Genomic DNA, 15,742 nt, shown 5'->3' on the forward strand with positions numbered 1-15,742 from the left:
TTCTGAAAAGAAGTTGCTGCTTCAAGAATTAAGATACACAAAGTGCAAACTTGACCTTCACTCTGTTTCAGCCCACAGACCTACTCCTGGTTAGTTCTGCCAACTTTTCCAGTTGAATTTTGTGTGCCCCATCCCTTTCGCTTCTCTCCCACAGTACAAGGAGATGCTTGAGGCAGGGCGTCTGATAGTTTCTTGCCTATCACAGCGGGTCGATATATATATCATATTGTTGAATTGATTGAGTTTATTTTCTACTCAACTTTGTCTGGCGGAGTCTAAAGAGGAGGTGATAAATGGAAGTGAAGGCCCCAGAGGGGCCAGTTGGCAGCGATGGGTGGATAGAATCGGGAAACTGAGCAGTGGCTTCCTTAAAGCAAAATCAAATAACTTACTCAGGCTCCTTAATCTCTAGTTTTACCTTAATAAAGTGTTTTAGTAGTATACCCATCTTTGTACATGCACACACGTTTAATAAATATAACAAACTTAAAAATTGTTCTGGGGCTACAGATTCCATATTCCATCATGTAATAAGGCAAATATTTGAGAAATAGTGTTTTTTCAGACATTGAAAGAGAATATTAGAGAGTGATATTAGAGGGTCCTTTGAAAGCTGCTCAAAAGAACACTTCTGGGTATTGCTGAGGTTAGAGTAAGGCTCTCCAGTAGAAAACATCTGCAGTTGCCCCATGCCTAGTAAAGACCGAGTGTGTTGGAATTTTTGCTTCCTCAGCAACTCTGTAAAAGATGATCTTATAAAATAGACCTGTCAGCTGTGAAATAATTAGCAAAGTTAATCGTCCTGCCTTGTGAATGCTCAGCTGCCTCAAGCCCATGCAAAGGCCTGTAAGATCAACCTACTAGAGGCCTCTGCTGGGACATGGCTTGGTCCTTTACCTTTCTATCTGCTATCACTAGTGGGGCGATCACTCTTCCAGAACCAGTAGTATCTGCATCAGCATCTCCTGGGAACTTGTTAGAAAAGCAAATTCTGGGGCCTCACCCCTGGGTACAAATTAGCAACTCTGGGGGCTGTTTTAACAAGACTTCCTGGTAAAATCCTGATAAATCCCTATGGACTCCCTGCTTGAGCTCAGGTCCCTTGTTTAATGGTTGCTCCCTTGCATAGCTCTTTTAAAGGATCCAGTGTTCTGGAATTGGGAGCAGAGTGTGGTGAGGAAGATGTCTCTTCTTAAAAAGAAATCTTCTTCAGAACCTCCTTGCTAGAGGGAGCTCAATGCCTCTATTGGCAGGGAATGAAAAAAATCTCCAGGTCTTGAATCATGACTCAGCCTGGATGTTCAAAGTCTGTCTTGCTTAATGGAACTTACTTTCAGATAAAATGAATAAATGAACAATATAATTATGCAAGTTTTGGAGGATTTCTGAGTTAAATTTAATCCAAACACAAAAACAGTGGCATTTTTCTTAGTGAATATGCAAATCGTTGATTAGCAATCTACTTCAAATTCCTTTCAGCCAGATAGGTTTTGAATATGTAGGATTCTTATTTGTATAACTAGTGTTTTATGATCTATTGATCATACATACAATAAGTCCAAGTTCACAATTACTCCTTCCACCTCTAATAATTTACCGCTAAACCCATGAAGTATGTTTTGTAAGAGAAGGTTAGGAGGTAAATGGAAGCAATCTCTAAGCATTTAAAGCATTTGTTATATAAAAGAATATAAAATTACTTTGTGTGGCTGAGAAGAATAGAGCAGGATTCAGTAGTAAGAAGAGAGAGGGAGACAGACTTTTGTTCAGTTAAAATGGAGAGGGAAGCCGATTTAGCTCAATGGATAGAGCATCTGCCTACCACATGGGAGGTCCAGGGTTCAAACCCAGGGCCTCCTGACCAGTGTAGTGAGCTGGCCTGCGCGCAGTGCTGATGCACACAATGAGTGCCCTGCCACCCAGGGGTGTCCCCCACATAGGGGAGCCCCACATGTTAGGACTGCGCCCTGTAAGGAGAGCTGCCCAGCGCAAAAAGAAGTGCAGCCTGCCCAAGAGTGGCCATCCCACACATGGGAGAGCTGATGCAGCAAGATAACGCAACAGAAAAAGTGACACAGATTCCCAGTGTCGCTGACAAGAATACAAGTGGACACAGAAGAACACACAGAGAATGGACACAGACAGCAGACGACTGAAGGGGGAAAGGGGAGAGAAATAAAAAATAAATCTTAAAAAAAAAAAAAAGGAAAATTGTCTAACTTTAGGGCTACCTAAAATTAACAGGTAACCTGGGGAATTCCTTATCACTAGACAGGGACATTTATTCATTGACCAAAGGTGATCTAATGTACTTTAAGATCTCTTTTATACTTGGAGATTTTTAAATTTATTTTTCTAGATTATCTCCTTCTCTTTAACTCTCTGAATCAGGGGTTCGTAACCTTTTTTGCTCCACAGACTCCTTTGCCAGTCAGGTGAAAACCCCAGACCTGGTTCGGCAGATATTTTAATGACACTCCACTAGCGTCCGGTCTAACAACTACCATAGTTTTGGAGCATGGATGAGCATAAGTGATTTTTTGAGATATGCAATAACTATAACGTGAAATGAAGTGAGTACTAGTGTAATTTATTGCATACATTTATAAGTGAAGGAAATGCTAGATTTCAGTTAAAGGTCAGAGAAAATAAAGATAGTAAGTTGGTTTTTTTTCATTCAAGCTCACGGATCCCCTGAAATCTTTCTACGGACCCCTGGTTAAGAACCCGTGCTAGAAATGTATGCCTCCTATATTAGTCAGCCAAAGGGGTGCTGATGCGAAATACCAGAAATTGGTTGTTTTTTATAAAGGGTATTTATTTGGGGTAGGAGCTTACAGTTACCAGGCCATAAAGCATAAGTTACTTCCCTCACCAAAGTCTATTTCCACATGTTGGAGCAAGATGGCTTCCCACCTCTATGAGGGTTCAGGCTTCCTGGGTTCCTCTGGGCTCAGCTCCTCTGTTTTCTCCATAAGGTCAGCTGTAGACTATCAGGTGAACGGCTCTTTCTCTCTCCCTGGGGCTCCAGCTTCAGCATCAAACTCCAGCATCGAAACTCCAACATTAAAAGCCCTTAACTCTGTCCTTTGCCATGCCTTTTATCTGTGAGTCCCCACCCACCAAAAGGTGGGGACTCAATGCCCTTCTAGTACAAGAGGTTTAAATAATTACTTAATAAAGTAAGCCTATGAATCTGATATAATCTAATATGGCCAGAGGAAAAAATCAGTTTACAAACATAATCCAGTATTTCTTTTTGGAATTCATCAATAGTATCAAACTGCTACACCTCTTTTCTTATTCTGATCTGCTTGGTAAAGATTTATTATAGTAAGGACAAGTATATCACCAGTGTGCCAGTGTGTTGGTTGTTCTTTGCTGATTTTGCAAAGCAGTTCACCCTCATTTATAAGTTTCCTTTTATATGCATTTCAAGAGTATGTAAGCAGTATGCAGGAGAGATCCTGAGAGGACCAAAAATCTATTAATTCCGTGGTTAAAACTAAATGTAATCAGGAAATTTAAAAAGTAGCAGGAAAACAAGAAAAAAACCAAAGCCTCCAGGGATCCACCAGGACTTAGAGGTCTTGGTAAACTTGGGGTCTCTGTAAACTTCTTAGGCAGCTGGACTTATTCAGTAGCTGTAAGAATCCATTTCTAATGATGACAACTAATATTTTTTATAAGTTCAAAATGTGGTTATATGACCCTTTTCCATAACGTTGTACAATACCAAGCCAAGAGAAAGATAAGTACTTGAGATTCAAAACTTTGTGAAGAATTTTCTAAACATTCTAAACCCCTTACTTTTTATAGTTATAAAATAATGGGCTAGTCCCTCCATCAGAGAAAACTTTTTTGTTTAGTCTGCCCCCTTTTTTACTTGCAAATTTTATATGTAAACTCAATGCAAATAACAGGAGAGCATTCTTTACTCAAGTTTTTCCTTATTAATAGATAGCATCCATCTTTGTACCCATAATGTTTTTGTAAGCATACAAACATAATTGAAAATTGCTTTCCTTTTTGAAGACTCGGACACTAAAATCAGTCCAAGCCTGTTGCATTATAATCTCTAATATCACATCAGGTTTTCATGAGCCTCCTTTTTGCAGCACACATGTGCTTAAGACTTCATGAAAACCAAGTCAGTAGAGAGAAGGGATTACTTTAGATTACTTGGAAATATGCATTGTTTGAAATGGCCTCTGGTGACCAGCTTTCATGAATGGCTGATTTTACTTGTGGGACACATCATCTGGTTTAATTATATCAGCCTCCTTTGTGTGACAAGTGCCTTCTTGTGTGTGCTGAGAAGTGGAGGTTTAAAACAAGGTATAGTAGTTAGGAGAAAATAAATTCTGGAAGCAGAACACCCTTGGATATTTGTAGCATAGAAGTCTACAGAAATTCCAAGGACATGTTCAACTCTAAACATCTCTTTATAAAGATAGTCCAGCCACAGTAAATCTAGATTTGCTCCAGATTTTCATGAGAGATCATAATCTGAGTCTTTTCAGGAAGATTTATTTTACAGATAAGATGAAAAATAGTTTAGAGTATTTCCACAGCAATTAAAATCTTCATTCTGTAAATTCACACAGCTTAAAACTTTGAGGCTCTTTTGTAACAATAGGGTAAAATGTTAAGTTTCATTAGCTAAAATATTTCCTAACTTTTGCCCTGACAGTAAACTAAGACAGAAGTCATGTTTAAAGTTTGAAGTCACTGCAGGCCTTTGATGCAAACAGCATCATTTGAGTCTGTAAATGTTAGTGAATATATGGTTTAAAAAAAAATCTCCTCCTGTATTTTTCAGGTGCTAATCTGAACTGAAAGCATTGATAAATATCTCTATGCCCTGATAATTATTTGAGAGAGATGATTTTGATTGGATAAGAATGTCGTAAATCAGATGGATGTCAATAAAAATAGGCAATTTGCATTCTTTGTATGCTTTATGCATGCTTTTTGGCTAAGATTAATAAATTAATTTTTCTATGGAGGCCTGCTAGTTAATCAGTTTGTTCTACTGTAACGATAGTTTCCATGATTGCAGGCCTGAATTCACTAGAAATTTAAGTGGAGTTGTTCTGTCTACTTGATATTAAAGTGTACAGCTAAAGGAAATCCAAAAATCTAAACACAGATCAGGGATTTAGGTACGTATAATGATGCACATGTTGAAGATGATTTTTGCCATGAAAAGATTTGGAAGTATATTTTTAACCAACAGTACAAAAGATCTCAAAACAGTATTTCCTGGTTCAACTTGCAAAGAGGGAGGATTTTTAAAATATCAATACATGACTTAATCTGAGTTTCCTTGACAAACTCTCTGAGTAGAGGGGTTGACTAAAATCTGATGTTTTCTTTTTCTCTCTTTTTTAAAGATTCTCTTGTAAGAAATAAACTTTGAAGGAAAAAAAAGCTAATATCTATGATTTGCGCCTAAATTGAGCTAGCAACTCGGCTTCTCTTTCATTGTTTTTTGAAATGCTTATTCATCCTTCACACTGTTTCCCAGGATCCCTCTCAAGAAACTTGTATTTCCACTCTGCTATATTTAAACCCTCAGAAAATGTTAATTGGCATTATATTGGTGGCAAGCTTGATAGCATATAAATTAGGCCAGCGGAATTCTCTTGACTGTGGTTTAATTTTTATAGTAAAGGTCAGGTATTGTTTCCTCACATAGATTTTGACTATGAGATGATATTTGGAGAAAGGCTTTTGAAGTACCAATATAGCATCTACTTGCCTTTCTAAAAATATTTTCTTCAGTTTAAATGAATCATAAGAATTGTGGGATTTAAAAGTAAATTTGTATTGTGCTAGATTACATACATTGGGGAAAGAAATTGCAATGAAATCTGTCCAACATTTACCTAAATCTTTAAAATTAATTTGTAACACATGTGTCTGTGTGGGTGAAAATAAGTTTCTATATCTTAGGTATATGTATGAGGGTATGGTTTAATTGTATCAGCCACCCTTGTGTGACAAGTGCCTTCTTGTGTGTGAATAGAGAGAAAGCTAAAGATAAAAAGTCCTGATGAGACTTTATACTTGTGGCATAGGCAATAGTGCTCAGCAAACATTTCATCTGCTCCACCAAATTTCCCAGACCTCTTGCTTCTTGCAATTGCTTGTGATCATGTAACTAGTTGTAGCCACTGAAGTGTTAGAACTGATTTGGGTCACTTCTGGGTAGGAGCCATAAAACACGCATGCATAATTCTCCAGCTTTTTCTTCCCCTTGCTCCATTGTCCAGTTATTGCTATGACAGGACAGCTGTGTCCCCATCAGCCTACATCCATGCGCGACTGGGCAGAGCAGCACTCCTGGCCACCCTGTATGTGACTTGTAGTATGACCAAGAAGTACAATTTTACTGGATCAAAGGACCCATTCCCTAGATTATTTTCTAGCTTCCTTTCAATTGACATTTGGAGTTTATGTATTATTGCAACAACCTTGGCTGGCTAATACAGTTGGCCATAGAAACTTCAATACAAATAAGCCGTAAATATATAAAGTCAAAGGCAAATTTAGTTAAATTTAATGCAATAAATCATATTCTTTAAGACCTAGCTAAGGTATCTAGGACTGCCATTTGTAGTCCTTTATATCAAAAAGCTGTTCTTTAACCAAAACCATTTTAATTGATGTTCCCAACCCTCCTTTTCTTGGAAATCCAATAATCTTTCTCACTCTCTTAACTCTCACTGCCGTCTCTGAACCTAGTAACTGCTATCATACCCTTTAGACCCTTAGCAGCATCTACCTCAGGGATATTAGACCCTTAAAGGTTCCAGTCACTATTTTTAGATCCTTCATTTTGCTTTGTTTTACTAATTCCTATTCTTTAGAAACTGAGCAAATCTTAGTCTTGGGCTTTGTGCATGTTCTAAAATGCTCTTGGTATTTATATGGTCTTAGTCAAAAATAAAATGTCTCTCTGCCCTTCAGCATACCTAGGGATAATTGACGCTAATGGTTTTGCAAATAGATGCATTTTCAAGGTTCCTTCCAATATTCAGGATTCTCAGCGTTGGGGGGAGAACAAAGGCAAGGAAAGCAAACATTGTTGAAGTTGGATCTTGTCACTTAGCCAAGTATTTCTCAAAAGGTGCTTCAGGTCAGAAACACACACTTTTCAGCTGTTATTAGTTGTGTAAGAGAATTTATTATGAGTGGGGTAGAAAAATAATACTGCACCAGAAGGAGACTATAGTCTATCTTCTTTGCTTGGAGTTGTAATAAATTAGACTGGAACATAGGCTTTCCAGGGATTACCAGCAGAGGAACTTTGCCAGCTATGGGGTTGTTAAAAGAAGAAATTAGCTTCTCCGTGGTTTCACATACATCTTAGAGAGGAAGGGAGCATGCCCTGAAGCCTTCCTGGGAAGAAAAGAAATGATATATGGGAAACTTGAAAGCCAAATTTAAGGGGAAAGGGTTGTGTCACCTGACCCTAAGGAACGTATATAGATTGGGGGAGTGAGGATGTAGGTACCAGCTTCTTGCTGATATAATCCTATTTTTCTTTACTAAGGGTGTTCTGGCTAAATTCAACCTCTAGGGGTAACTGCATGCTGCTGATCTCATCTCCCTTGCTGCTTTGATTGGATGTGGTGTCCCTTTTTTCTCTGGTCTTACTGTGGAGTAGCATTGCCTTGTGCTAGCAACAGTTCTTTTGCTCGTTTCTGTGGTCACTGGGTGGTTCTGACCCTGTCACTCCCGTGCTTTAGATGCCTGAGCCTTCGTTTATGAATTTCTGCTTTATCCTCAGTTAAACAGGGAATGTCATCACTTATCAACAAGGCCTGTGCCATACCAGGCATTTAGAGCTGAGGACATCGTGTTCAAGACTTTAAGGGGGAAAAAGTGAATGAGAAGTTGTGAATAAGGCTAGTTCTATAGTCCTGGAAATGTGAGGCCTGAACTACCCAAACCATGTATACTGTAGGCCAGCAGCTCACAAACCCTTTGTGCTCAGGGCCCTCTGTATTATTAAAACTTATCGTGGATCCCCAAGATCCTTTGTGTATGTGGGTTACAGCTGTTGATTCTTTTATTTGTAAATTTAAAAAATACTATATTCCTTTAAAAACATTAAATCCACTGTATGTTAACTTAAATGACATTTTGTGAAAAACAATAACTTTCTCAAACCAAAAAATATTGATGAAATAGCATGGTTTTACCTTTTTGCGAGTCTCTTTAATGTTTGGCTGAAAGGAAAAGAGCTGGATTCTCCTATATGCTTCTGCATTATTTTGGTTGAAGTACAGAAATAGAACCTGACTCCGCATAGATAAGTAGTTGGAAAAAAATTATTTTAATAGTTCTTCAAATACTTGTAGATGTTCTTCTGTACTACGCCCAAACTTGACAAGCAGTAGTTTCATAAAAGTTAGTTGTATTAAGGCTACTTGCATTTCGGTCCTGATTCCTGAATATGACATATTCCTCAAGCTCACTTTCTAAGTGTGAGAAAATCCCCCTTTTACATTTCTCCCATCTTCTACTATCTGTCAAGATAAACTGTGAGTCTTCCACCACAAAGTATCCATCACATCTTTGTTTCCTCTGTCGAGTTCTGCGTTTTCTTTGTCAATTTCTTTCCTTCCTCCATCCCTCCTTCCTGCCCTCCCTTCCTTCCTTCGCTTGAAACCAGGCAGCGAGAGGATGACAGGTTTTAAAGGGTCATTTTTGAACAAAGAATTGTCTGTGTGGTGTTTTCTTTTTTTCTTTCTTTTCTTCCGAGCGGTGCGTTTTGTGTGTGTGTTTTAGTTAAGGGAAGTGTAAAGTAAGAGATGGCCGTCTGACGGCCAGACCTCTCTGAAAGGTCCGTTTTCTTTCCCCAGTTCTGTACTTTTACATAGGAATTCCCTGAATCAAGACGCGGGGGCAGAAAAGCAGTAGGTCTCTCCTGCACCTCTAGCTCAGTAAAAGGGCAGGTCACTTAATCGGCAAAACCCCGGTCTACGCTGCCTCTCCCTTTTCTTTATTTGGAAATGATTTCAAGGTGTTTACACAGGGTAACATTCAAGCTAATTTTCTTTTTCCTAAAGGAAGAAGTAAAGTAAACAAGATAAAGAAAAGAATAACTGGTAATGTTGATTGGGTTCCAGGGAATGTTATCAGCGTTTTAATTGTCAAGAATTTCCAGTTTCGTGTGTGGCTGCTTATTTAAACTCCAGGTGCCACTGTTTGCTCAATGCCCTGAGCCTGACTTTCCAGGTCACTCCCGTCTGCTGAGGTTGGTATAGAGCAGGGGTCCGTAACCTTTTTTGTTCCACGGACCCCTTTGCCAGGCAGGTGAAAACCACGGACGCCTTACTAAGTCCACACTATACTGCGTATGATTTAATAAATATGCCACATCCGCACCAACACATCCCTGCAAGAATAATTTTTTCTGAATTTCAACTCAAGCTCCTGGGCTCCTGGTTAAGAAGCCCTGGTTTATAGGATAGCAGATGCAAGAAACCTCTGTTCACTCTCCTTTCATACACCTTTGCAGGCTGTGAGAGGTGAGCAAAGCATCACTACTTAAAGAACCCACCCACTCACCCTCTAAGAAGTGTCTTCATTTATCTATTAAGCCTGATCCACCCCTTGTGGGAGAAAGCCATTGTTTGACATCTTAGTTCTGAAATTTGCCTGTCCTTTGGGGTTCGTATCAGGTTTCTTGTGATTTAAAACAAATGCACAGACACCAAACAGTCAGTGCAGAATAACTGCAGATTTTCGAGGTTGTATCACTGAAGCTGACACAGTGACTTTCACAGAGCCACGGGGTGGCTTGGAGCCGAGTGGTGTGTTGCTCTGCAGATAGTGTAGCCTGGATTGCCGTGCTGCTGAGACCAGATTTTTGTTTTTAAAAAACCAATTTTTTTGAGTCTCTCTTTCCCCCTCCCCCTTCCCCCTCCTCCCTTTCTTGTCCCCTCTCTTATACACATAAAGCAATTACGGACTACAGAGTGAAAATCATTAGAATGGTTTATAAAACAGCTCATAAAGTTTAAAATAATAGGGGTGTGTGGGTGTGTGTAAAACAACCTAATGTGTATGGCAGGAGAAGGCGGTGCACAGTCTCCTTTCTGCTTTCACTGCCCCATGTCGCCCTCCAGAATTCAGTCTGGAGATGGGCAGGAGGACCCCTTTCCTCCCACTCTGGCGCTTACACTCAGTTATGCTTCTTTATCTGATGCCAGCTTATTGTTGCAGATCAAAACACAGATCCTCAGGTGTGTGAGGACAGAGTGGCTGATGAAACAGGCTTCCGATTGATTTTAGGGCAGCCTGAATTCTCATACAGATGTTCCCTTGTGACATCGAAGAGAAAGATTTTTTTTTTCTTTTAAATGAGCCCTTTGCTACCTTTCAGAAATCTAGGAGAATGGCTTTCAGCAGGTTAGTGTTCCAGGGGTGGGGAGGAAGGGGGGCGGGAGGGAGGTGGCATTTTTTCAGCCCTTCCAAAAGTCTTTGCAAAACTTCCCAGGAGGAGACTTCCCTCTGGATCGTATTTATTTATTTTTTAATGCGGATGTGTAGAGCGACTAACCTCCAGCCTCAGAGCAAATCAATCATTTTGCTTTGCAGGTTTAGATCTGCTGCTGCAGAGCGAAACCTCCGAGCGGGCGGCGGCACCAGGTCTTGACAATAGTGGGGCTGGTGACTGACAGGAGAGGGCACTTGCCCGTGCAGGCGCCGGCACCCAAGCCAGGCTGAGCGCGGAGGCACCGGCCTGGCCTTGAGGAAGCACTCCCTCCCCTGGTGATTGATGGGGACCGGGAGGAGCTGTCCTGAGGCCGGGAACGGTTGTCCTCCCAGTCACTTACTATGAAGTCTTTGTCAGCAGCAAGGACTCTCCTGGGTAGTGAGTGGCATAATGCCGATGTCAAATGACAGCTTTGCCTTTCATTCTGCTTGATCAATACCTGATATCCTATGCAGGTGAGTTAAGCCTCCCCCAGCCCGCCCCCTCGCTCCAACTGCTCCCCAGGTACAAGCTGTCTTCCCAAAGCACTGGGGATCCAGAGGTGCTGCTGGCTTGCTCTAATCCATCACTAGTTTTGCCTGGGATCTTTAAAGTCAAGTGTGAGCAGTGAAGACACCTTTGGTACAGTTTTAAGGAACTGTCTATGAAATTATCTCAGTTATTTGTTAGCCTTTTTTGAATGTTTCCTTCTGATTCTCCCTTTTGGAGTAAAGAATTAAAAAGATTATATACATACTCATAAACACACACTTACACTATTTTGAGAGACTATTTCAGATCCAAAACTTGTTTCCAAAGCCTTGACTGTTATTTCCTTTGTATTTTTCTCTCCCTTCCAGGACTCCATCTGCAGATGTGCTGAACACCTCTGAGTATAGAAATTGATTATTCAACCAGGATACCTAATTCAAGGTATTAGCTCTTGTCAGAGAGCTTTTACATATAAGCTCTGTGTTGCAAATGGTATTTTGGCATTGAGAAGTTGGAATGAGAAGAAAGGACAAAAGTGAATCTGCAAAATAAGTGATAAAAAGCCACCCAGCCGATGTGCGAAGGTTTGCGCCTCTGACTCATCCTCTTGCTGCCTGTTCATATGCCAGTTTTGACTTATTTGAAGCACTGTTTCTACAATAGTGTTTTGGCACTTGGAGTTAATTTTCATCTCTCCCTCTCACTTTCTCTGACTGCCCAGAACTCCGGTAGCCAGGAGGAGACTGAGACGTTTTGTCGGTTTGGCGACACTGGACTCGGTACGATGAAGTGTTCTTGCTGGGCTCTGGTTTTGGCTGTCCTAGGCACAGAGATGTTGGGGAGCCTCGGTTCCACCATCAGATCCCAGAGGTTTAGAGGACGCATACAGCAGGAGCGCAAAAACATCCGCCCCAACATTATCCTCGTACTCACCGACGATCAAGATGTGGAGCTGGGTGAGAACTGGATTCTTCGTTTGTCAGTCTCTTTTGATCAAATGATGTATTGTGCCTTGGCCTTGTAAGTCATAGAAAAGAAGCGTTTTGGGGTTTTCCACTTAATTGTAGTACCTTTTCCAACAACCTACTTTATAAAAATGGACTTGTATTGAGGAATTTTGTCTTAAGCTTTTTTTTTTTTTTTCCCCCTCCCCGCGTTGCGGCTTGCTTGCTGTCTGCTCTCTGTGTCTGTCGCTGCACTCTTCTGCGTTTTTTGCTTGTCTCCCTTTTTGTTGCGTCACCTTGCTGAGTCGGTGCTCCATGGCACTTGCTGGCTGGGCAGCTCTCCACAGTGTTCAGGAGAACGTGCCTTCACAAGGAGGCTCTGGGACGTGAACCCAGGGCCTCCCCTATGGTAGACTTGAGCCACAGCTGCTTCCCAGTCTTAAGCTCTTTAATCAGCACAGGGAGAGGTCTAGGAGTGTAAGAGGGTAGAGGAAGAGAGTAAATGCAGACTATTATAAAAGTCAAGGATTGATCATGCACCTTGGAAACTCTGAGTCAAGAGGTTTTAGAAATATTTGAGTAAAATTATTTCAAAGTCTATGAGATTATGACTGTAATTTTCTGCAATGTCTATTACTGTAATAGATACTTAAGGAACTTGAAGTGTTTATCATCATTAGAGTGAATTATCCAGTTTCTTATAGTAAGTAATTGTTAGGTATCTGAAAATTGTAGCATTCTGCAGATCTTTTGGTAGTAACTCACCTACTACCACCGCAAGGATGATGCTTTTCTGAAGAATTAGCTCACCTGGATTAATTCCACAGCACTTAGAGAGCCTGCAAAAATCTGGTGGCTCCAACCTCCCTTCTGCATCATTTCATTGAGCTCTCATTTGCTGGCCTTCTTTAATGGACCAGTCATTTGGTTTATTATTGGTCTATAAGCCTAGGGTTAAACTCTTCTTGAGTACCCTCTCCAGCAGAACCGATGAAAAGCTTGTCCTTCCAACGTGTCACCGCCACTCCTTATTTCCATTCCTGTTGCCAGAATTTCTCAGCTTGTAGGTGTCTTTCAGCTAGGCTTACCCTTAATTTGACCTTCAGCCGCATCTTTTAGACTCAGTGCTACCTAGCAGAGCATCTGGATTTCTCCCCAGAGCTCCTCTGGCTAGGGTTTTTGAGGATAAAACCCTCCATGCTGGAACTTGATCAGCATGGAAGGGCACTTTGATTTCAAGTTTGAAACCAATCCATGGAATCCCAACCAAGATAACTTCCAGATAAGGTGGAAGCAAATGCACTATTCAAAAGTCAGCAGGAAAAATTATTGTTGAAGTTGATTCACACAGTTTCCTTTCACTTGCTTCACTTTTTTAAACAAAAGTATTGATTTTCAGGTGGTGTGCCAAAATGGAACAATTTGTGGGTATGACTTTAGTACGTACAGGACTGGTGGTTGAAATGTTTTTATTCACTTACAGAGTAAGTAAAATGAAGTAAACACTTTGAATTTGCCTTCCTTCGCATCACTCATATCCACCCCTCTCACTGAAGCCCGGTTCTTTAGACCCTTCTCTTCTCACACTTTTCCATGGCCCACCCCTTCTGCCCTCCAGTGTTGGACCCTCCTACCTATTCTTAACTCTGTCATCAGAGTGATCTTTAAGTATCTGATCAGGTTACTTCTCTGCTTAAAACCTTCCCTGGGTTCCCTTTGCCAAAAGGATTAAGCCCCAACTCCCCCTGCGGGCAAATGAGATAGCCCTTGCTGGTCTCTATAAAGTAGCTCACTTCCCCTCACACTCACTCTGTGCTTCCTGGAAACAGCTTATGCTTCCCTGAAGATAAAAGGTCACTCCCGTTTCCCTCTCCCCAGTTCCATGTCCTTCCACATCTTGCTACCTCTGTGGGATGCCTTACCTGCTCTTCATGACCCAGTTAGGCTGTCTCACCCTCCAGAAGTTTCCCTCACAGAAACCAGCCTCCCCTTCTGCGGGTGGGTGGGACTTTCCGTTGTACCAAACCTTGGCCCCGCCCCTATCTTTGCCTCCATCCCACCTGAGCCACCACAGGGGCGTGGTTTGTTTATGTCACAGTCTCCAGTGTTCAATACACACTGCTGGGAGTGTAGCAGGTGCTGAATAAACTTCAAATGGACCCACAAAGGCCTAAAAAGCTAACACAATTCCAGAAATGAATATACATATCCATCTTGATCTACCTCTTCAATGTACAGCTCTTGCTTTTAAAATAAAGTAGGAAATGGACTGATAAATTTATTTTTCATCAGAATACATTGTACCCTTCTATAGATGTATTCATAGTGTATTCTTTCAAAAATAATTTTTTTTAGCAATTACTAAGTATTAGCTTCTATTTGAGGTGTGAATAATGGTGAAGGATTGTAGACCAGGCTCAATCCATGTGTTTCCAACATACTTGCCTTTATCTCTTTCCCTAATTTTTTTTTTCAGCTAACTACTACACTAACTAAGCATTAGCTCATTTAATTCTCACAGTAACTCTATGAAGTGATTACTATTACCCTCCTCATTTTATGCATGAGAAAAATAAGGCTTAGAGAAGTTACGTAGCCTGTGGAGAGCTAGTAAGTGCTGGAATTAGGACTTGTGTGTGTTCTACGTCTCTACAGCCACAATTTCAACCACTCTCTCTTCTGTCAGTCAGTCCGTCAAATTGAGCCCTTCCTAAAGTCAGCCCCAACACGTGTGTCATGTTTTAGGTTCTGAGAGAGAGGAATAAGAGAAGGCTCCTGCCCACATGGGTCTTATTATCTTATTGGCAAAACAAGATGATAGCGAATCAGTGAACTCTAGGGGCAAAGTCAGAGACAACCTTTTTCCTCAATAGGAAAAGCAGCCTCCTGGTCATGGCTGCTGCTAGATGGGAAACTTGTCCATCCTTTTCCAATGATGTTCTCTGAAGCCTTCTTGAACCTAATTAGACTGTAGTTGGGTTTTGTTTTGCTTTTTATATAAATGCAACTATGTTTGCCAAATACTTGAATAAATCTTCACTTATGCAAAACGTTTAAGCTTTTGCACCTGTAATACTGCAGGCAATTTGGCTACTGTGCCTTCAGAAAGCTATTAACAGGCTTAGAAGGAGAATTAGAAAATTTTGTAATAGAATACTTTTCCTATTGGGAAAGTATAAAACAGTCTTACCGCTTGGTCTAGAAAGTTTATGAAGTCAAGCTGGAGAGGAAGACCTTCAGTAAGAGTGCAGGCCACTCCCTCAACCTCGAGGGTAAATAAAATAAAGTAGTACTTTGTGAAGTGAGTAACACACATATGGTATCCATTAATAAACATCGTAGAACCTTGCACGTGTATACCATTTGTCTCTTTCCAAGGAATATTTATTCACATTATTGCATTTTATTTTATTTTATTTTTTTTAAAAGATTTATTTATTTATTTAATCCCTCCCCCCCCCCCCCCCCCCCCCCCCGTTGTCTGTTCTCTGTGTCTGTTTGCTGCTGCTTGTTTCTTTGTCCGCTTCTGTTGTCGTCTGCGGCACGGGAAGTGTGGGCGGCGCCATTCCTGGGCAAGCTGCTCTTTCTTTTCACGCTGGGCAGCTCTCCTTACAGGGCGCACTCCTTGCGCGTGGGGCTCCCTGGGCAGCTCTCCTTACAGGGCGCACTCCTTGCGCGTGGGGCTCCCCGACGCGGGGACACCCCTGCGTGGCAGGGCACTCCTTGCGCGCATCAGCACTGCACTTGGGCCAGCTCCACACGGGTCAAGGAGGCCCGGGGTTTGAACCGCGGACCTCCCATGTGGTAGACG

The 15,742-nt window shown here is 41.2% G+C and overlaps 1 protein-coding gene across 8 annotated transcripts in view; it reads left to right on the top strand.

Moving 5' to 3' along the window:
- SULF1 (sulfatase 1) overlaps nucleotides 1–15,742 on the top strand; it is a 212,043-nt gene that overhangs the window by 99,250 nt on the left and 97,051 nt on the right. For 4 of the 8 annotated variants that reach the window (XM_058275629.2, XM_071207847.1, XM_071207846.1 and 1 more), the window contains exons 3-4: nucleotides 11,356–11,428; nucleotides 11,709–11,943. In XM_058275629.2, coding sequence (XP_058131612.1) covers nucleotides 11,772–11,943 — 172 coding nt within the window. In that variant the 5' untranslated portion in view covers nucleotides 11,356–11,428; nucleotides 11,709–11,771. Of the gene's footprint in view, nucleotides 1–11,355; nucleotides 11,572–11,708; nucleotides 11,944–15,742 lie in introns of all 8 variants that reach the window. The other 4 variants (XM_058275624.2, XM_058275625.2, XM_058275626.2 and 1 more) reach the window with 2 other exon arrangements.

The sequence above is a fragment of the Dasypus novemcinctus genome, chromosome 14, assembly GCF_030445035.2.
Source record: "Dasypus novemcinctus isolate mDasNov1 chromosome 14, mDasNov1.1.hap2, whole genome shotgun sequence".
NCBI lineage: Eukaryota > Metazoa > Chordata > Mammalia > Cingulata > Dasypodidae > Dasypus > Dasypus novemcinctus.